This window comes from Balaenoptera acutorostrata, chromosome 8 (assembly GCF_949987535.1).
Source record: "Balaenoptera acutorostrata chromosome 8, mBalAcu1.1, whole genome shotgun sequence".
NCBI classification, from domain to species: Eukaryota; Metazoa; Chordata; class Mammalia; order Artiodactyla; family Balaenopteridae; genus Balaenoptera; species Balaenoptera acutorostrata.
In genome coordinates, this window is record NC_080071.1 from 20,551,533 (window position 1) to 20,574,828 (window position 23,296).

The window sequence follows — 23,296 nt, forward strand, 5'->3', positions numbered from 1 at the left end:
TTATTAGCCATGCGTTTCATTTTCAGAAAGTACTGTTGAATAGTATACAGGGTTGAGGGCATTCTATTTTGTAATGTGAGCCCCCTTTTATTGAAATGAATTCCAGACATTTATGAACCATGAAATTATATTTAGTGTAGCTTTATAACCAGAAATAATTCAGTTCTCTTAAAAATGGATAATCTTTAGTATTTAAGCTATTAAACACTATTGTATTCTGTTTCTAAATACGCTAAATTATTCTGTTTATAAATTATATGTAATAAAAATTTATCATATGCTTGTTCCACTATATTAGTATTTTTCCTTTTTCACAAAAAAATAACTGGGAGAGTGAATAAAATATATATGTATATATAATTATAAAAATTCAAAAGATACACATCCGTTAATTACTGCCCACGCCAGGCCAGCACCCCAAAAGTTCTTCATGCATCCTTGTGAGATCACAGCCTCTTCTTTTCCCGAAGAGGTAACCATTCCTCTGGCTTTGGTGATAACCATTTCCTTGGTACCAATGCATGCATCCCTAATAAACATAGTTTTATCTTGCCTATTTTTTAGACTTTACATAAGCAGAATTCTACTGTTTCTTTTGTGACTTGCTTCTTTTATTCAACGTTATGCTTGTGGGAGTCACTCTTGTTACACAGCTGTCGTTCATTTGTTTTATTGCTGTAGGTGAAATACATTGCATGAGTATACCACAATGTATTTATTCATTCCACTGTTAATTGTCATTTGGGTTATTTGCAATTCATGGCTTTCATGAAGAGTGCTGCCATGACCGTACTTATATGTCTGTCCAGGTGTTTGTGTGCAAAAGTATCTCTGTATAATTAGGAATGGAATTACTGGGCTATGTAATACATGTTATCAGCAGCTCAACTAGATAAATGCCAAAATGCGTTCCAAGGTTATGGTTCCCATTTACACACTCGTCAGTAGCCTGTGATTTTTACCATTGTTCCATATCTTTGCCGAAATTTGATATTGATAAAATGTATTGCCATTTTGGTGGTTCTGTATTGATATCTCATTGTAGTATGAACTTGCGTTTCTCTAATTATGAAAGAGGTTGAGCAAGTCACTATTGGCCATCTAGATGTTCTCTTTTCTGAAAGACCTATTCATCCCTTTTGCTTATTTTTGTGTCAGGTTGTCGTGCATTGATCTTTTGATTGTAATAATAAATCCATAAGTCAAAATAATTAACCACTATATCTAATCCATTCTCTCGAATTACTCTGCTGTTTGGCATATAGCTCCCTTCTAAATAAATTCTTGTCAGGAAACTGAAATTTTTTGGATGAACTGTTTGATTAGAAGTTCAGTATGTAACTATCTCTAGGCTTCCTAAACAGTTGCAGATTTTTGTAATGCTTCTTATTTCCAAGATATTTTTAAACTATAACTGTGAAAAGTATCTAGTATTCCTTTTAGAATTCTAGAATAGACTCCATATGGTACTGAAGGTGTTTTACTTTTGAGGCATATTTCTAATTCCCAGTACTTCATTCTTTTCTTCTGTAATATCTGTTCCAGTTTCATTATAAGTAAAGCAAAGAAACTTATCTTTGCTACATATGATACTCAGTAATTTTTAAAACTTTTTACTCATAATGTTTTGTTCATCTAATGCTTATTTAACAAACTTTATTCTATATTATTAATATATTGCTTTGAATCAAATTTAAATATTTGTGCTTATTTTCTGTCCTTTATTAGTCTTAATTTGTTCTTAGACATCTTTATTTTATCCTACCAATTTTGAAATGGTTGTTATCAATCATCATAACATTTTCTGAGTGTTCAAAATGAAGTCATGAGATGTGTGTTATACTCCAGATTACTAATGCAACAGAGTGGGGAAAAAATACATAGTCTAATTTATTTCACTGGATAAGACAAAATAAAGTATACTTATTATACTTCGACCAAAAATTATCTGTAAGGAGAGTAAAATGAGTAAATAGAGGAAAATCCAGTATCTAGTTGATCTTCTATCTCAGAAATTTAGTGAAGATGGTTATGTGGATTAGTGTTATCTGTGGTAAAAGGGATTGTAGTTATTGAGTCTTAGGTTATACCTATATATTACATCCACAGCCTGCAAAGAAAGCCTTAGATAATCACACTAGAATGTATGTGGCCTGCATCCTTGAGCAGAAAAATTTCTTGTTAATTTGTAAGAGTTCACTGTAAGACACACACACACAATATTATGCTAACAGTTTCACACAAAAGCTTATTTGTGTTCAATAAATGTAGCAGTGAAAACACATAACCGTTCATAGTCAGCTTTCCAAAAAGGGTTTCACAAGGTTCAAAAGAATGCCGTCCAATAGAATGATAAAAATAGAGACCTGAGCAAAGAGGAAATTTAGTAATGAGAGGCTGGGATAGAATGAGAACACAGTTGTAAGAGTTGGTCACAGAATCCTCTGAGCTTTTTGTGTAGCTGAACAGAAACAGGCAGCACTAAGATTTCCAGTGCCCATCATTCCCTCAGGAAAACACAGCATCCTGGCCTTCAGGTGCCTTTTTGCACAGAGGTGTGTTATGGTAGACGACGTTCTGAAAACCCCTGAGGAGCATTCACATCCATTCAAAATGTAGATGTCGTCATATCCTAGTGTCAGCCTCAAGATTCAGAGAACTTTGTTTCCCGATTCTAACACTCACCCAGTGCAGGATGCCTTCTGTACCATCCCTGCTACTTGATCATCTGCACTGTGATTAAAGACCTCTTGCGATGGGGAATGTACCACCTTTGGGGTTAACAGTTTTTGAAATTTTGGACATTTGACTCTTCACTCCAAAAGGAAAGACCTCATGAGCTTGCCGTCATGGCTCCAATCTTTAGTTTTATAATATAATATTAATATATAAATATAATAAAATATAGCTATTAGCCAAATTTGCTTCAGAGTATAAAGACAGTAGTAATTTAGGTTAATACAAGTTTGTTACAAAACCATTAGTTTTTGGTCTAGCTTTTGGGACCAAAAAGTCTAAACCTGGGAAGTCTAACTTTACTTGTACTTGGCAGTCCTGAAGAGGTTTGTAGACCTTTTGCTTGTCTGCGTGGTCCTTGTCTTCTTCAGGTCACACTTTCTCTTCCTGTTTCATCAGCTGTTCCTCCTGTGTTCTCGGCTAAGCTTTGAGCTCATAAGGAGCGGGAGCTGTAATTCATTTTGTCCTTGTTCTTGCACCTGAAATCCATCCTCATCCTTTCATCCTCTCTTGAATGGATACACTTCTGTTCATTCCTGTTCATGTGCCCCCCATAACTAGACATGTCCCAAGGCACCTGAAGAAAAGGTGTACGCTCATTTGTACCCTTCTTCCTATCACCTTAAATGCTGATATCCATACAGCATAGCATCACCTTGGCTTTGCGGCAGCCTCGATTCCCTCACGGTTCACTCATTCTGCTCTTGAATCTGAAGTGCCTAAATCTCCTCCCCTGTGTGCTGCTGAGCTAAACTAAATACACAACCCTACGTTGATCCCTGGTGTTTTTATCTCATTAGAGGCAGCTCATCACTGCAGTATAGCAGTGGTTTTTGTATTTGAATTTCATCACCTGGTAAATACAGTATTCTTACTCATTGAAGAATTTGAACATGCCTTGTATATGATTATTTACATTATGGCTAAAGTTTTTGGTTAGGGCTGGGCCAAGATCAGTGCTCTCTGGCATTACATCAGAAACCTCTGTAGGTTGATATATTTTGTTCAGCTATTTACAGATTGTCAGAGTCAGCAGTTGACCTTGTGCCAGCCCCATTTCTATGCTGATTATAATACCATAGGGGACTTCTAACACCATACATGCCTCAGCAGAGTCTAGACACACTGCATTTCCACGGTTACAGTGCCAAAGAGAAATTAGACCAGCTTAACATGACTCTTCTTTGGCGTGCCCCTTTTTGGTTCTCACAAATCATCTCTTGGATAAAATCCTTGTAAGAATCTCACCCAGGATCTATGTCTAGCTCTCTAGTTTGTAACGTGAAGAGAGTCTACTTTCTTCTTTCCAAAAACAGCAATGGCATTTTCCTGCTTCCAGTTTTCTGGCACCTCTTCCATTCTCTGTGATTCTCCAAAGAGCCAAAATGGTTCAGCAACTTATTTGTAAGTTTTCTCAGGTCCCTAAAATGTAATTGCCCAACTCAGGCAAATTGAGATCATTGAGGGAAGCACAAGGCCTAATTTCTCACCCTCTCTTTGCTATATAAGTACCTATTGCTTTTTCTTTTCTTTGCTAATGGAGAGAGGTAATAATATTCTGTGACTTTAGTCTTAGCTTGATTCCTTCAAGTCCTCAAACTGTTATGAGAACTACAAGTAAGTGAACAGAATACTTTAATAGGTGTATAGCTTGTCAGTATTATGTGGCATCCCTCCTCTGTCCCATGTTGGTAATGGTATTTGGGGACTGTTCCAGAGATGAGGTGTAGAGAAGTGTCTCGTCCTCAGTTATGCCTGGGTACCCTGGTCATCATTCTGTATCCCATAGGTGTGATTGCCTGCAACGTCTCCTAGGCTTTGAGGAATCTGAGGATAAAAACATCATACCTACCTATGAAAGTCTCCTCTCTTGCTAAATAGTAGTTTCTTGTACAAATTTATAACCTCTTCGCCACCTCTTCCTATCAACTTCAGCATTGTTATTCCATCACTTGTATCTTGCTATACTTTGCCTTGATCTGACTCATATTTTGCTGCCTCAGCTAGATGATGAGCCACTAATGGTCAGTGACCTTGCTTTATGCCTGTATTCCCTTATCACCCTGCATATTACATGGGCAAAGTGGTATTCAAAAAATGCTCATCTGATGTCATAGATCTAGACAGTCATCAAAAAATAAATAGTATGAAATTAAGTATGGTATACTCACAGTGATGTAATATAATTACAAAAATATAATTCAGTATCTTTCTTTAAGCAGTAAGGATCCTCCTGTTTTTAGTACAGAATAATTACTTCCCCAGTGATGTTTCTATTTCTCTCTTTTTCAAATTCTCTTTGTTCACTGAAATTTTACTTCTCTTTTTCTTACACATTGGTTATTTCATGGTATGATATTCTTGATATTTTAAATTTTTGTTTCTTGGCATTATTTGTTTCACTGTTGCATAGTAACATTTTTGTTCTTTGCAACCACCTGCTTAGTTTAAGGTGTGTAGTTTTTCAATGGTATAGAGTGCTTTCATATCTTTACTAGCCTTAAATGCAAAGCTAGGATCTTTAAGTGGGGCATTTTTTTCTTCATAGACCTTAAATCTTGTACATAATGAACACTGGCTAAATACAATTATTTTATCCAGTTGATGATATTTTAAGTGTACTATTTTATATCTCAATACAACATACGTACTAAAAAATAAAGATTGCCATAAAAATCATTCCATGGTGTTGTATGAAGAGTTAGTAAGCCATTTTTGTAAGTGAGGAAAGGGTGGCTCATGTTCAAGGCACTTGGGTTTTGATCCTGGAGCCACTTACTCCAAGTCTGAAGGTCCTCCTCTCACTTGTCCTTGAGGAGACTCTCCTCCTTGCAGATGAGGCTGCACCCCAGCCTTGGGCCCCACAGAAATAAGCGATAAAGAATTTACCTGCTAGACAGTAGTTAAGAATCTGCCTGCAGTGTAGGGGACACAGGTTCGAGCCCTGGTCTGGGAAGATCCCACATGCCGCAGAGCAACTAAGCCCGTGCGCCACAACTGCTGAGCCTGCGCTCTAGAACCCGCGAGCCACAACTACTGAGCCCATGTGCCAAAACTACTGAAGCCCACGTGCCTGGAGCCTGTGCTCTGCAACAAGAGAAGCCACCGCAATGAGAAGCCCGCGCACCGCAATGAAGAGTATCCCCCGCTCGCCGCAACTAGAGAAAGCCCGCACGCAGCAACAAAGACCCAACGCAGCCAAAAATAAATAAATTTAAAAAAAAAAAAAAGAATTTACCTGCTAGAGCTGGCATGAGAACTCCTCATGGAGAGTCCCATTGGGGGAAAATGCTCAAAATCATCAGACCCACTGTCTATTTCTGCCTGTTAATATTGTAGGAATAAAGCAACCACTGGTGGCAACCTAGAACCTAACCCCATCTTCACTAATGGGGAAGTCAGGAGACTAAAGAATGAGATGGAGGCTCAGGTGATATGTTCATCTTCCCCTGTCTTATAGGTTATGAGTTTGGAAATAAACAGCAAGCTGATACTGACATTTGAGGGAATGGGGAAAAAATCCCCAGATCATCCTACAGAAATGAACATTGCGGAAGTTGATAAGAAATCAAAATACAACAGTAGAGTCATTTTTAGGAGAAAGCTAAAAGAAGAATGTCAGAAACAGCATTTATGGTCTCAAATGTCCATATACAAGTACACAGGGTAATGCATTGAACAAATAAGGTCTCATGAGCATCATAGCACTTGGTCAGATTTGCCTAATGACTGTAATGAGACATGGAAGAAACAGTCAGTCCTTCATTCATGTATTCAATTATTTGGAAAACATTGAGTATCTATTATATATGCCAGGCACTAGGCTAGTCTCATGGTATGGTAGACTCTACTCTTGAGGAAACAGGCAGAGAGACTGACAGGTAAACAAGTTATTAAAATATTTACAACATTTTAGGTTACACCTTTTCCACATCTTTTGCAAATTTGTACAAAGTCCATATCAGATCAATAAGTTTCCCGGCAAACATACCACTCTCAGTATGTGTTTATCTTAGGAGAGGCACCTCATCTCCTGCCAAGAACCCATTCTTTTGTCACAAGCTATGGTCCTGAAAAATAAATTCTCTTTCAACACCAGCTCCATAGCCATTGTCATCTTTGCATAATCAGATTCCTCTAAGGAAACCAAGCTAGCTATAATACTCCACCAATCTTATCTTTATTGCTGGTTATTAATGCGTTGCATTTCTTTTAAATACAGCAGAATTTTGCTTATTTTCAAGCCTTTCATAAGTTTTAACCCCTTTTTCTTCTGTTGAATAAGCCTCTTCTATAATCATAAAGCATTTGCACGTTCGTAGATGTCTTCCTGTGCGTATACTTCTCTGAAAACTGACCCGTATAGCAATCTAGAGTGTTATTATTTTGTTCGTGATAAGAAAATCCTAATTACTTAATGGTTAACTGTTTAGAAAATTCAGCGATTTTATAGCATCTAACAGCCTTAGTGTCCTCAGTATATTTTTGAGTCCTCTTCCCTAACCCTTTCCACATCATTTTTTACTATGATGTTGTTTAAGTGTTTTCTCAGTGTTTATTATTATCATTCTTATTCTGTTGTTATTTTTTAGTAATTGGTAGTACTAGCTATACTTTGGCCCTAGATGTTGCCTTTTAGAAATCAGATAGCCGTATGGTGTTGTGATCATGGTGTGTAGAATCTGTAGTAGTTCCTAGGAACCATCTGCAAACGCTCAGCCCCTGCCTGTTCCTGCCCAGGAGCGGAGGAGAAAGTGTTAACCCTTTGCCTGCTTGATTGCAGGAGGAATGCCAGCTCCTGAGCAGGCCTCATTGGTGGAGGAGGGGCAACCACAGACCCGCCAGGAAGCTGCCCCCACTGGCCCAGGCATGGAACCCGAGACCACAGCCACCACTATTCTAGCTTCCGTGAAGGAGCAGGTACATCCTCTGATTTTAGACTTTGCACTTAATTATTTCTTCAATGCCTTTAAAAATTAATCTTTGGATGTGTTTTCAATTTGTCTAACGTCCTTGACGCCTTCACGTTTTCTAATTATAAGGTGTTTACATCCCTGAATACATTGGGATGACTGGCAGGTAGAGCCGCTCCAGGTGCCAGTCAGAATCGGAACATGCAGGATACTTGTGCGTCTGCAAGTAAGGACAATATCGGTGGTCATCGGTGTCTCTTGTCTCGCTCACCTTGCAGAGTGTGTGCATGCACGCCAAGCTTCATAAAGCGTGTTTCACATCACTGACTTTTCTGTCAGGACTCTGGCAACTTGAGGCCTGTGATATCCTTAGATCTGTTGAACGTTTTAACATAGGTATTACATAGGGTTGTCTTGGTGATTTTTGGATAAAAGGCTCTATTTGTTGTGTTTGTCTGAATCAGAGTATACTCATTTTGTGAGCTAATGTTCTAAAACTTGTCACACTGTGCCAGTTTGCTTAAATGTCCTGTTTATGTTGATTTTTTTAAAGGCACTTAATACTATTTATCCTTCAAACCTAAGTAGCCTTCTAAATTAGATTTTTATCTGGTGGGCTTAGAGAAATTGGGATTACTGGTTTTAATTGTTTAAGATTTAAAAGCTTAGTAAGGTGAGTGTAAATGTAAAGCTCCAGGGAGACTTTTCTGCCCCCTCCCTCGAAAAACAAGCAAGCAGACAAAAAGTATATGCCCTCCATGAGGGTTATTTTGTTGGAGATAATCTAATAGTAAAATCCTCTTTTAAAATCTTATGATTAAGTGACTGGTCTTCTTTTCTCAAGAGATACAAGCTAGATGTTGAATGTAGGCTGGAATTATTTTTTGAAAAATCAGTATCAGCAGCTCAAATGACTAATGATGACAAAGAATGAAGGCGTGTTGAAAACTTCATTATTTTGCTGTTTGCTGTAACTTAAAGCTGAGTATGTGTATGAAAGATTGCTCTAGAACTAGGAGATGTGTTTGCCATTAGAGCTGTACTTTCAAGAAAAAAATGATTTCACAACTTACCCTAGTAGCAATATGTCAAAATATTTTTTCATTTCTCACAGAAATTTGAAGTTTTTAAACATTTCACAAACTAGGACTTTGAGAAGACACAAGAAAAGTAGTCAGTATTGTTTCTGTTTTCCACTAAACTATAGATTATCTAAGCTTCTGTCACCTTTAGGGAGGAAAAAAGGACTCTTTCTTCATAGTTGTTGAGATTTGACCCAAGGATCTATAAAATGAAAAGGCTCTGATTTATTTGCGGCTCTTAGCTTATACTGTGTTTTGGTGAAACATGATGGTAAATTTATCAAAATGCCCAGAACTAACTTAAAACCAGAAACTGTGTTCAGTAGGCATAGCAACAGGAACTTTTGTGTTTGTACCTTGAAACCAGATAACCCTGCATGTTGAAGAAAATTGGAAACCTATCATGATTTTTGCCCTGTAATTCCTTGACGGCCTCAGATGACTTCAAAATTTTATCTTTTGGCAAAGAATAGTATTCTGAATGGATGTTTTGTGGGAGAAAGCAAAAGGGGTTCTGGTTTCTTGAGGTAACCAAAAAAAAAAATACAGGTATTTGTTATTTGTTAGAATTATCATATGTCTCCCACTTTATTTAGTTAGTGGGAAGAGATACTCTTCTATTCTTGTTCTAAGAATTTGAGTCCATTAATATACATTTACAGTTTTCATTCTTAATTTCTTTTAAGATTGTCAGTGTTCATTACTCAGTACTTTAATCATTCAACCCAAGACACCATATCTATCTCTTGTTCCAAGATGTTTGCCTGATTTTAAATAGCTAACTCTAGTTCCCATAGGATTTTTGTGGTACCAGGCAAGATACTCTAATTTCTCCATAGTAAAAATTTCTTAGACTTTCCTGAAATATGTCACTCACTTTTGTCTGTCAAATGAGACAGAGCACAGAAAAGTTAGCTAGGAATAAGAAAGTTAATTACTATTACCTTATATATTTGATTTTAAAATACTAGTCATCATGTCAGTTCTTAGTTGCATTAGACTCAAATGGAATAGTTAATTTTAGATTATGTCCTTGGTCATGTTTTGTATCAAAAGAGCAATATTCTTGGGTGGGATGTATAATTATAGGAGAACAAAAAAAGGGTGCCTCATTTTCATAGCCATGAGGTGATAGGATCAGCTCCGCTGATCTCAAAGAACAGACCTTGTTTGGTGGCAGCCATCTCTCAGGAAGGATGTTTCGTTCGGGTGCAGAGACCCCTTTAACGCAAGGGGGGAAATGACTGGGTTCCCATCATGGCTCTACTACTTATTGTGTGATCTTGGGAAAATTATTAACCTCTCTCTGCCTCAATTTCTCATCTATAAAATGAGGCTAATAATAGTTATTGAAAACATTAAATTAACCTGTGCAAAATTTTTATACTGCCTGGCACTTAGTAAATGCTCATAGTAAAGGCTAATATTACTGTTATCATCATCTCTGCATAAGAAGAAAATGCCCTCCTTAAGAGAAGCTGGTGGTTCTCCTTTTAAATATGTATCTATAGGGATTGAGTGACACTTCTTTCAGGACACTGATATGAAGACAGAAACTTTCTGCATATTGAGCCATGTTTATGTTGTGACAGTATTTACTTCTGCATGGCATTAAACTTTCCAAACTTCACCGTACTGGTCTCACCAGTTAAAACAGCTTTATGTATTTATTATAAGAAATGGAGCATGTGAAAATAAATTTTATTAACATGCTGATGTAGTACAGCCCCCAAACATAATGTCAAGACCCTTGGTTAAAGAAGTGGAAAGTAATATATTTCAACATGCAGCTGAATTTTGAGAGGAGGGGGTCTGTGTTCTTCTTGTAAATTACACCCAAGCCACTGAAATACCCCCCAGGTAATTCATGGTAAGTAGTAGGGGAGGGAAGCGACCAGTAGCAGTCTTGTTAACAAATCATTAGTCTGTTAATATCTGAAATTGGATTTAGGATGTCATAGGAACAATGAAATCTTCCTCTACTGGGCCACACTTTCCCTAGGATCCTCCCGTGCCGGAAGCTGTTCCTTATTTCTTGACAAAATGCTGAGATTCACATTCTCTCTCCTTTATGAAGCGATGACCTTTCACATTGATGTCAGTCACATAGATGCATATATGTGCAGTTATAGAAAAAGTCCTTGCTCTTTTGCAGATAGAAAGAAGGAACCTACTTCTGTTCAAGTGCTACCTACCTCTTTCATGAAGCCATGTTCACCCCAGCCTGAAGTCACCTCTCTCTTGATCTTCTTTAGCACTTTATACCACGGCTGTGACTCTTATCATATGCTCCTTTGGATGATACAATAAAAACCTACCTAAGGATAGAGCTGTGTTTTATATGTTGCTTCACACACATGTTACAGGCCACTCCTCGCCTGGGCCCTTGAATATACTAGAGCTACAATAAATGAGTGTTCAAGGAAGGAGTAGATAAGTAATGCTGACTATCAGATCACTTTGTCACCAACTGGCTGTTTTGTGAGGATAATGGAATCTGTTGCCACATTCATAGAAACATTACTAAGCAAGAGAATCTCACATCAGCACTTAGAAAACTAGTTACCTAGCTGTACATTCTTGTCTTTAAGACAATTTGAATTGCACTATATCCGTATTGATTTAGAAATTAAATCTGATCTCTGCATGGAGCAAAAATAAAAATTTTATTTCATATGGATGGTCAAGTAATGGCATAGGTGTTTTGTAAATATGAAATAAATTTATGTTCCATCTTCCATCTGTCTAACTTAGTTGAAAATTAAGTGTAGGGAAGGAAAGGATGTGGTTTATCTTGGTGATGTCACAAAATATCCACCAGCATCATGTATACCAGGTAATCGCAAAAGAAATGCCGTTCAGTTAAGGATCATGCTTTAAGAGAAATAAAAAGCCCATGGGAATAACAAAGTAATGTGATCCTTGGACTGGAATGTAAAATTACAGGAAGTATGTTGAACTTAAGCTACCAGTTGGTTGTTGGCTGTAATCAGGATCATCATTTGGCAGTTTCTACTGTTCAACTCAACTCCTAATGAAAATCCAGGAGTCCAAGATGAATATAGATGTTGGAAACACATTTTTTTATATCCTGATAGTTTTCAGGCTAACTTGAGAATGATCTAGTGCCTAGCTTAACATCTTGTAAAAAGAAATATGGCCAAATGCGGTGCCCTCAGAGAGCCTTGCCTCCTCCTGTGAAAACCTTAGACTAAAGTGATTGATTCGTCCTTGAAATGGACAGCACGCCTTTGGATACAGAGGAATTGGAATTTGATAAGACATTGACTCATCCAGAAATTCGCTGCCACCCCCTGCAACTTAAATGTGTCAGCATGCTAACTTCACAGGCTCAAGGAAGCAGTGAGCCAAGGGCCACGAGCAGGCTACTACTATCAATTGGGGAAGTATATAGTAGTCTTTTAATTAATAGAATGTCATCCTGGATTGTAGAAACACTCTAAAAGACCATATGGCCAATCCTGGATAGGGTTAAATACTTTTCATAGCTCTATAAAGGTGCAAGTTGATTTGCATTCTATAAAATCACACATGTAATATTTATTACACTCTTTCATCTTCTGTTGTAAAGTTTCTTGAATAATTGAGACCCCTATTTGAACTTGGCCTTACTCCCTAGGTGCTCTAACTTCCATTGTTCTCCCACAAACCACACCCTCTTATTTTTGGTTTATGATTTAAGAAGTTTGGAATCCAGATTTAAGATTGAGGCCAATCCAGATAGCATGAAATGGTAAGCAAAGAACAGATTTGGTAAAACATGCTAATTTTACTCCTACTCTGGTGAAGTCCTAAATTAGATACTGTGTGTAGTTCTTTTGTTACCTTTGATGAGTGAAAATTGCAATGTTCTTCACTTGTGAGGCTTTCAAAGAGAATACCACCTCTCAAGATAATATCTGACTTTGTGAAAATTACAATTCTACCTTCAGTGTGTCCATATTAATTTAAGTGATATTTAAATATCACAGAGTGAAATGAGAGTCATTAGAGATCCTTAATTTTTGAAGATAAAAAAGGAAATTTGGAGCCCAACTGTGTCCTACTGATATTACTTCATTTTTACATGGATATGTTAGCTTCAGTAATTACACACCCTTTCCTGTATGGCAGAATGCCCAGAACTGAACAAATTCCAGTACAATTATTTACTTTATTTCTCTGAAACCGAAACAACTCAACTGTGGTACACCTGCCTTTGCAACTTCCTTTTATTTGGCCCCTAAGTTTATTTACAATGAAATAGTTCTCCCTGACACACCTCAACCACATGCAGAAGACAGAATTTTTACTTCAGCTGTAAACAAGCACAGTTTGTAGCTTAGCTAAAAGCACTGTACTGTAAGTACAATTCCTGAAACTTCACGTTTTTCCTTTTAGTAACTTAGTAATTTTTCCTCTTGGTAACTGAATTATCCTGGCAATTGTAATTATTGTGTAATACATAGGGAAGTCTTCTGTGCCTGAACTGCGTCATCAAACACAAGGTAAGATTGGATCTTTTCTTAGTGACTTCTGTGGGATCATCAAATTTTACAGCTTTACCTCTTTAATATTATGGAAATCAGGTTCAAAATGAGGTCAAGTGGTAGAGGTCTTGTGACTGTCTTTGACCTGGATTCAAGAATTCTTAACACTGATGCTTGGTTCTCAAGAGATCAGTCCTTTTAAGTTGCATGTGACATGGTCAAAATTTAACGTTTCTCTTCCATGTGTTAATGATGTGTAGCGTGTCCCCCACTTCAAGTATCTCTGTGGTTAAACAATACAAAAGAGTATAGCCAACAGATTTATTCAGTATTTGAGTGTACAAAAAAAAAAAAATTGTCCTTAGATTGCCAAGTTAGCTAACAACAAGCATATACACTTTTACATCTGCTCATGTTTTCCAGTAGTCTGATGAATGATCAACTGGACCTGTGAGCACAGTTCCCAGGCTTACCTATCCCAGGCATACATTTTGAATAACTGAGTTTCTGTTCTATTTGATTCCATTGGAGACATCTTTTTAGGTGTATTGACACTATAGGTGGTTTGTTTTATTTTACTTTGTTTTTCTTGAAGAGCTCTTACATTCCAGGAATTTGAACAGATTCTGTCTGGCTCTTCACATATAGCTGAATTACACTTGCAGACATGGAATGCATAGTAGGTGCCCCCAAAGTATTTATTGGGTAAATGAACTGAGAATGTAAAAACGCTTACTATCCCACTGTAGTTGTTTTACACTTGCTTTTAACTAGATGAAAAATATTGATTGAAAGCCTACTGTGAGCAAAGACTGCCCAGGAAAGAGGCGGGAGGGATGGTAAGGAGACCTATAAAGATGGTCTGTTTCATACAGTTTCTACCCTCAGAAGAATGCAGTCACAAACCTTATTGTATATTTTTATGTGTGGTAATTGGCACATAATGAATATTCATTCATTGGAACCACAAAATCCAGGAATATATGTACTTTTGCCCCCTATTTTAGTTAAGCAGCCTATAGATATGTATTGTATTATGTCAGTTTTATGTAAATTTGTTAATTCAGGCATTATTAACTTTAATTTTTACCACTGAATTAGCTTTACCTTTGGTTAACATTTGAAAGCAATAGAATATTTTTCCTTTATTAACACTTAAAGTCAACCCCGACTTTGCATGTTTAAAACAATAATTTCCTTTTCAGTTGAATAACTCAGTTCACAATTCCTGTTCAGAGTTAAATTATCAATATATGGAATAATTTTTCCCCTGTACGTGCAAACTATATGCTACTAAATGTGAAATGAGTGACTGCTGAGTTGATGAGATTAAATGGGTGACAGGATTATTCAGCGTTGAATTCTCTATGCTGCATGATTGTTTTTCTTTTTAGAGTCACTTCTGGAGAGAAAAATACTTCAGAAACATACTTTTTCCCTCAGGAATAACCCTAAAGTTACTCCATAGCTATAGCGAAACAGCCTGTCTTCGTGTTTATGTTCTCAGTTTCTAAATTGCCGTTTTTGTTACTTTTGCAGAAAGGGATCCATACGGTCTTACTGCATCTGTTTTTATTTAATGCGTGTATTCTTTCCAGAGTGATCGGATCTACTTGTACCTCAGCAAAGTAATTTAGGTTTTGATTATTTCATTTTAGTCATTCCTAAGAAAAATTATTTAAAATGTAAAGTTCTTTTCAACTAATGGAAAGATAAATCTATGTCTTAGCTTATAGAATCTTAAGAGTTTTTATGTGCTGAAACCTTAATAATATAGGGATTGAAAATAATAGAAACACTCTGCAAGCAAATTGAAAGAACACATTATTGAAACATGAAGATAAATGCATGTTATAAAGTTAAATTCTATATAAATCATATTTCAGATATGAAAATGGCTATCATAAATTGAAAGGTAATTTTCTTAGAATTGAAATCTCTTGGCTCTTGAAAGAAAATATAATTTTCCTTTAAAAATTGGAGACCTAGTCATTTCAAATTTGTATTTTAATTTGTAGACCTTTACATATGAAAATTCCTATAAAGCAGCACGACATCAGAAAAGTATTCATCATGTGGTATTATCTACCGTAATAGGCATATGTCTGATTTATAAGTTTTCCTAAAATCATTCCTAAAGCTTAAATCAAGATAAAAGTCCTCAGCCACTGCATATGGCCTTCTAATAAGCTATTCTGGGGGAATCAATTCTTACTATTTCCTCTATATTTAGCATCTCTGCATCTGTTATTCCTTTACAAATTGCATCAAAAGTTGAGATAAACCATCATTTCTCCCCTTTGCAAAATATTTTCATAAATTGTTTTATTAATAAAAGAGTAAACCTGTCTTGCCCAAGTCCAGAATAAATTGGCACCTCCTTTTTTCACTCATGACCTTAGCTACCGCATATGTTTCTTGCTTAAAAGCAACAGTTGTTGGAAGGGGGCAAGCTTACTGGAGCTTTTCTCTTGCACCCATTTTCTCATTTGTTTCTTAATAAGGTGAATATTGTTTTTTTTCTGTAATGTAAACAGTGAACAGCAGGATCTTGATTTTTCTTTTAGTTAGCAAAGTATAATGAAAAAGTGAATTCTTATTATTTTGTGGAAAAATATCGTAGTAATTGCGGCTGTTGGCATTATTCTCAGCAGATTGATTAGAAGATTTGATGGTCTGTAGGTAAGAATATGAAATTTATATTTGTATAGCTGTGGATACTGAACAGAATGCTCTTTCACTTAGTTTATTTGATCTGCACTATAGAATAGGGAAAACATTTTATTCATGCAAAATATTTTATGCATGCAAAACTTGTATTTGGTTGAATTTCTTTTTTAAATTTTGTAACCCTTGATAAAACTTCTTTTGAGTTCCCATTAAAAACCCTGAAGACACTCACCCTATTGTCAGAGTTGGAGAGGAGTTCTACTATAAGGACAATCGAACAGGATTCAGAAGACTGGTCAGTGGATTATCTATGCTAGGTCTTCCATTATAAGGACAAAGACCCTACATTGCTTTTATTGGGCTTGCCAGCTTTTTGATACAACCAGATTGCTGTCTCTTCTCTCTCTACCACCACCCCCACCACTACTACTACCAGAAGCAAATGAAAAATTTTAGAAAAGATTTTAATTAAAACCTTGAATTATGCAGATAGTTATTATTATTACCCCCATTTACAAATGGGAAAATGGAAACTCAGGAAAAGTTGAGTAAGTTGCCCACACTTACACAATTAATAAATAGGGCATCTGGTATTCATATCCAGGCAGTTACAGTCTAGAGATGCATACTAAACAGTTAAAATCTACAGTGGAGTCAATAGAGAAAACTGGATACAGAAGAAAATCGAATCACTGATGTTGATAAGATTATTTGAGAAGTTATCTTGGAATATGGAGGAAAAGAACAAAAAGGATATGATAGATGTCACTAGACATGGAGACCGTAGAGGATAAATCTAACATAAGCATTGTGGATGTTCCTGAGAAATATTTTAGAATAACTGGAGCAGAAGCAATACTCAAATATAATTTTAAAACATTGAAGTATTGCTTCTGCTCCTGAGTATACAGATTTGAAGGGGTCAGCATATTACAGGCATCACCTATGGAAAAGAGACCTGTCTAGGAATAACTTTGACAAAATTTTGTATTTACAAAGATAAAGGGGGAAAAAGACTCTACAAGAATGCAGATAAAACAAATAGTTTATCTGCAAAAGATAAAATCAGACTGACATATAGCTATAGCTTGGTGTAGAGCATTGTATTTAGAGTATTGAGGGGAAAAAAATGCTTATAGTCCAAGAGGTTTATACCCAGCTAAATTGTCTTCCATGTGTGAAGAATGAAAAAGATACTCTCAGACATTCAACTCATGTTGAATGTGTTGAACTCATGAAATGTGTTCACTCTTGTACCCTGGTACCCTTCACTAGTTGAAGATGTGTTCCCTTCAGAGAGTAATCAAATTTAAGACTCAAGAATGAGAAATTTATGGTATAAAGTAACTAGTGCATCATCTCTTACTCAATTAAGATTCCAAACCAGGAATCAAGGGTTATTATGCACTATCAGTTAGATTTTGCAGTTCTTCTCCAGTGCTTTCCTGCTTCTCATGGTCCCAAATCTATATACTCCTTCAGGTAGTTCAGATGGATATGTTACTCTGGTGACTGTCCCTATTAGCCATTGGTACTATTTTGATTCACTCCTGATAACAGTAGGTAAACTGCTTACATATTTTAGATACTCCACAGGGAGAATGCCCAGTCAATGTAGGGTATCATTTAGACATTTAGTGGCGTTTTTCATTGTCCCAGCGCTTAAGATGTTTCGCCACCTATAAACTTATATTGAATGTTTTGAGTCATGGTTTGTTGGCTTATTGGATCTGCACAGACAAAAAGAAAAAGAAAAAAAAAAGAAATCTTCAGTTCGAGCTGGGAACAAATTCCTATACATGTTTTTATCTTTGTTGGATCTATGCATGCTTTAATTGTGTTTAAAACATCAGTGTTGGTAATATCATCTTAGTTATGTTAAGATATATATTCACTTAGAAAAGTCTTGTAAGGAAATACCCAAAGGTATTCTGGACTATGAAGAATAGAACTGTTTCCTTAGCACAGGACAAGATAAGCAACAGGAGTTTAGGAGGTACCTATCAAATGAGTGAATAAAGTGAATGCAATCTGTGCAGAGTAATTAGAAATGAGAAAGGAAAAACAGGGAAGGGAGGTATTTGACATTAACAGACAGTTGACAAAAGAAGGGATATAAATAACTAAGGTACATAGGAAATAATATTTTTAGCTCACTAGTAATTGCAGAAATACATATTAAAATAATGAGACTATATCTGCCTTTCATATTGGCAACAGTTAAAGATTAAAACGGTGTGAGCATAGTGATGTTAGGGATTTCATGCAGTATCGGTGAGAGTAAATTGGCACAACCATTTTGGAAACCACTTTGGTCTAGTAATTCCAATTCTAGGTGTCCAGTCTAAGGAAACAGTAAATGTTAACACAAAAATATTAGTCATAGTGATGTTTATAACATCTAAAAATTGGCAACAACTTGATTGTCCAATACAAGTAGAATGATTGCGTAACAGTAGTACACAAATATGATGGGCTTTACACAGCTTAAAAATCACACTTCTAAAGAATTTTTAATGACAGGAAAACTTAACAATACAAAGGAAAAAATAAGGCATCTAACCATATATGTACAAATTTGCTATAGGAATAAATGCATATTTGTGTGTGTGTGTGTATACACACACACACACACACACAAATGCATGTGCACTCATTAATAAAAACAAGAGACACTCCTAAATGTTGAGTAAGTATCTTCAGGCTTTCTCCCTTGTATTTTGCAAATTTCCTTACAAAAATCATGTAATGCTTAGTAAAAATTCTAAAGCCATAAAATAATGTGACTGAGGTTTTTGGAGTTTTCAAAAAGATAATAATAAAAGGTTACCGTAGACTAAGGTTGACACAGAAGGAAAGGAAAGAAGTAAGTGTATATAAGTTACAAGATGTGGAAAATTTGTCAGATGACTCATGGTTGAAATGGAAAATTTAGCATGGCTGTGATGGCAGTCTTCAGATAGGGTATCATGGCACAGTGGTTAAGAGTAGGAGCTCCCATGACTACCCCTGGCTATGCCGTGTGACTTTGAGCAGGTGACTTCAGATGGAGGCTTCTGTGTCTTCATTTGTAAAATGAGGATAATGGTTCCAATCTTACTAAAATAGTGAGTACTCAGTAAAGGTTCACTGCAGTTGTTATCTCTGAGATGATACGTAGAAAGCTTGTGGAAGCATTATGTTCTAGCCCGGGGCCACTTAGGAAGGACCTGCATCCAAACTGAAGAATACTCAAAGGCAAGGGCCGAGGCTGAGACCTGGCCCACTGAAGGGGTTCCATCCAGAGGACCAGGCAGAGGTTATAAGCCTTAGGGCCCTTATGGCGTAATGCCGATGAAGCTGATGGGAGGAGCCAACATCTGTCTGGACCCATGGAGATATGGTTGTGTCATCTTACAGTGATTCTGCAAATCCAACTCTTTGCAGATATCTTTACATAGTATATTCAGAAGTCTAGTTAAGAGATTGCTCAGATACATCTTTACCAGTTGCCTTGGAGGGCTTTTCTACAAAGTATCATTAAGTAAGAAAAGGAAGATGCAGAGAAGTGTACCAAACACCCATTTTTTTGGATTGCCCCACTGCAGGATATAAACTCCAAGGATGCTTTCCACTATATTCCAGAGCTTAGAGTAGTGTCTGGTACTAATCAGCTCTCAGTACTTGTTGAAAATATATTTGTTGAAAATGTTTGTGTATTCATGGAAAATAAGTAGGGAACAAAACACAAACATATTGGTGCACATCAGACTCACATTCATTACCTAGGGATGGTGAGGGAGGAAGTAAGAAGCCCCTTCCCCCAAAAACAGAGTAGGAGGGGGATATAGATCCAAAGTAAAAAAAAATAAAGTTTCCTCATGACACGTGTATGAAAGTTCATAGCTGACCACTTTTTCCCTTCCATTAGAAAAATCAATTCTGCCCAAAAGTGATAGTCATAAGAGATTTGTTCAAAAATGGATGTTTGTTTCGATGTTTGTTTCTAAAGTGAAACGGTGGTCCTCACATCTTAACCAGGACCACACCACACTTGGGCTTCCTTTGCTTGTGCAGACATCCGCCTCTCCAACCCCACAGCCTAGTAACAGCAGACTGACTACTTCTCAAAATGATGTCACTCTTTTGGGGGTGGGAAGCGAAGCATCTGTACTGACATGATTATATTTTCCAGCTTTTAAGTGCTTCCAGCAGTATTTCATATTTCATTGAAAATGTAGCTTTAGTGAGTCATGTCTAAGCCTGAAGAAACACTGGTGCTTTTACAAAGAAGTTGAGAGTTTGTCACTGCTGTGATGGTGCATACCTCTAATCCATTCTTGCCTTCCATAACCTGGATGCAATCCAAACCCAATTGTATCCACTCTGACTGATTTATTTGAACTGGCAGAGCTTACGTCGGTAGACTCTAAATGTTCCCTTATGATATATTCCTACACAGAAGAAAGTAAATGTAGTAATTAGGACTGTCTTATTTTATGACTAGAACTATGCAAAATATATGGAGCCATTTCCAATACAATACTTGTATCTGGAAAATAACATCCCAGCTTCAAAATCCTTTATCCCAGGCGGACTAGAAATGCACAACAAAATAGAGTAGATTGACCACAAAATATCGCAAAGTACAAGAATCCCGTTTGTATTCTGTGACTGTTTTCGCTAGCATTTTGACTGCCCGAAATAGGTTTTTAAACATCTTGAGAAAATCATGTTCCCAAGTACAGGTTTTGATTCCCGTAGCAGATTAGTACTGGCAAGTTGGAAGGTCAAGCACCCTTACAGCTCAGAAAAATGTCAAATGGCCACCTGAGAGCCAGGTGGGGAAGGGCGTCAACCAGGAGAACTGAGCCAAAGAAGCCCAGCTCTCTCCCTTTCCCTTCAGCTGGATGGTCTGCAGGGCGCTGCTGGGCAGGCCGGTCATGGTCAGCCCTTCAGCCAGGGCATCCTCACAGCCAGCCAGCCAGCCAGCCCCTGGGACCCTCTAGAAGAGGCACACAGAGCCCTGGGGGGCTACAGTTTGTCCTGAGGACGTCACTGTACCGTAAGTGAATATTTTTAAATGTTAGGCTTGTTACTATTTATGGTAATAATCTGATAATCCTACCTCATCAGTGAACTCTTACAGAGTTTCACTGTACTCTTGTAAAGAATTCAGTAGTTTCTTGGTAGAATGGGAAGAATGTAGACATTGATGTCAAGCCGACCTGGGTTCAAATCCAGACTCCCACAAAGAGCTTCATGCTATTGGGCAAGCCCCTTAACCTCTCATAGCCTGTTTCCTCTGTAAAATTGCAACAATGCCCAGTTTGTAGGTTATAGGTCATATATTTTAAAATGCTAATAAAGTCCTTGGTACTTAATAGGTGGTCAAGCCCCTATTTAGAAGCAGAGCTGTCTCAGGTGTTTCATGAATATTGAAGTTTTCTGTCTTTGGGGTTTTAGTGATAAAACTGGCATTCAGATCTAATTGCCCCTGAAATGGCCATAGCAAAATGAAGCCACCCACCAGTGTTGAGTGTTGTTTACTCTATTGCTCTTTGTTTCCTGCAGAGCATTAAGTTTATTTTTCATCTTCATCTACCAGAAATCTTTAATCTCCCCATCTTTCCGTTTTGTTCAGTGAGTTCAGAAAATCCCACACCCACCTCCTTTTTCTTGTTAAAGCCTGCCTTAGGACTCTTCCTTACCTGAAATGCATTTGAACATTCTGCAGTCCAAAATAATGTAGTATGATTATTCTGAAAGAGCTCTCTGCTGGATCCGAGAAGCCATTAATTGTTTTGAGAATATGAGCCATTGGCGGCTTGAAGCGACAGATTCTGACTCAGTGCAGGATGACGCGCTGAAGCAACCTGGTGTGCTTCAGATCCTGCAGCCATCACGGCGGGGTGGGCAGTGCTCTGTTTTGAACCCCAACCCCTTAAAGGAGATTTTCAAACCATCATATTGCAAACAATCCACTCATTTCCTTACATAAGTTCATGAAAAGGAATTATTTCTTGAACAATTTTAATATTTTCAATTTTAAATATTAGGCCCCAATTGGTCTGTAATATATATTGTATTAAGTAAGCCCTTATTTATCTGTAAGACATGTCTAGAATTCCTATCAAACAGATGTCAGAGATGAGACTCTAATAGGAAATAGCAATTCCTGACTTGCTTTTCTTACTTGGTGCTAAGAAACAGTGCTCTGATGCCGTGGCAGTTAGTGAGTATCTGTATCAGGCACAAATTATTGACAGTTCTTAGTTATTGTTCACATTTGTTGAGTACCAGTGTGCATGACACTGACTCACATACTTTGTATGTCACCTCATGTAATCCTCACAGCAGTTCTAAAAGTCTGTCGCTATTATTATCCCCATTTTACAGATGAAGCAGCTGAGGCTTAGAGAGTTTGTGAAACTTAAGTCTACCAGAGTGCAGACACCGTCGTCCATAGCAGAAGCCCTTGTTCCTAGAATGGGGCCTGCTGCATAATAGACACTCAACTGATATATGTTGGATGACTGAACTTCCTCAAGTTCACACATCTGGTCAGAATCCAGGGATTGACAAAGGATTTAATTCCAGGGGACTCTCAGACGCCAAAGCCTCTAGCTTAAACTTATGTCATTTTCCTGCCCCTCCCCTCCTTCAGTCGGCCCTGTATTAGACAGTTTCAGAGAAACAGAGGACAAGATTCCCACCCTCTAGATGCATAATCCAATGAAGATGCTTACAACCCAGTAAAGATGTTCAGAATATGCTTGCTAAGCTTCAAAATAGGAGTTGAGGCAACTAGGCACTAAAACACTCAGCTCTGCCATAAATATGTGTTAATTGGGCTTCAGGTTTAGCCGCTGTAAACAATGAGACATCAAAATATCATGGCTTAAACAAGATAGAAATATATTTCTCTCTCATGAAACGTTCCAGAGAGTAGTGGTCCAGAACTGCCAAGGCAGTTTTGCTGCATAGTTGCTGTGTCTGGGTGTCAGGCAGCTCCCAGTTCTCATTAGGTCCTGCCAGGAGGGAGGGAGGGAGGGATAGAGAGCCAGGGGAACAGATGCATTCCTTTTTGGAGGGCGTGGTCTAAAGAGGCTTGTTCCTCATAGGCATTGAACTGCGTGAACTGGGTCATTTGGCCACAGTGAGCTGCCCCAAAGGCTGGAAATGCAGGCTCCAGCTGAACAGCCATGGGTTCGGATAAAATGATTATCAACAAACAGCAGTTTCTGCCACAGTCTACTTGGGAAGCGTGTGGGTGCCCTGGCACCTGGGCCTCGTTACTCCTCTGCCGTCTTTTCTACCTGCCTTACTCTACCCTCCTTTTGATTAGCGCTAGGCTGGGCTGAGCTGTAGTGGATGTTCATGGTGGTCCAGAAAGGAACAGTATCAGAATCACTACACTGATTTT

The 23,296-nt window shown here is 37.5% G+C and overlaps 1 protein-coding gene across 10 annotated transcripts in view; it reads left to right on the forward strand.

Annotated features, from left to right (window-relative positions):
- Nucleotides 1-23,296, forward strand: part of PKP4 (plakophilin 4) — a 253,541-nt gene that overhangs the window by 71,002 nt on the left and 159,243 nt on the right. For 6 of the 10 annotated variants that reach the window (XM_057551047.1, XM_057551051.1, XM_057551050.1 and 3 more), the window contains one exon: nt 7,520-7,656. The exons of 2 other annotated variants lie outside the window; for them this stretch is intronic. In XM_057551047.1, coding sequence (XP_057407030.1) covers nt 7,525-7,656 — 132 coding nt within the window. In that variant the 5' untranslated portion in view covers nt 7,520-7,524. Of the gene's footprint in view, nt 1-7,518; nt 7,657-7,778; nt 7,876-23,296 lie in introns of those variants that run through there. 2 more of the 10 variants (XM_057551057.1, XM_057551053.1) reach the window with 2 other exon arrangements.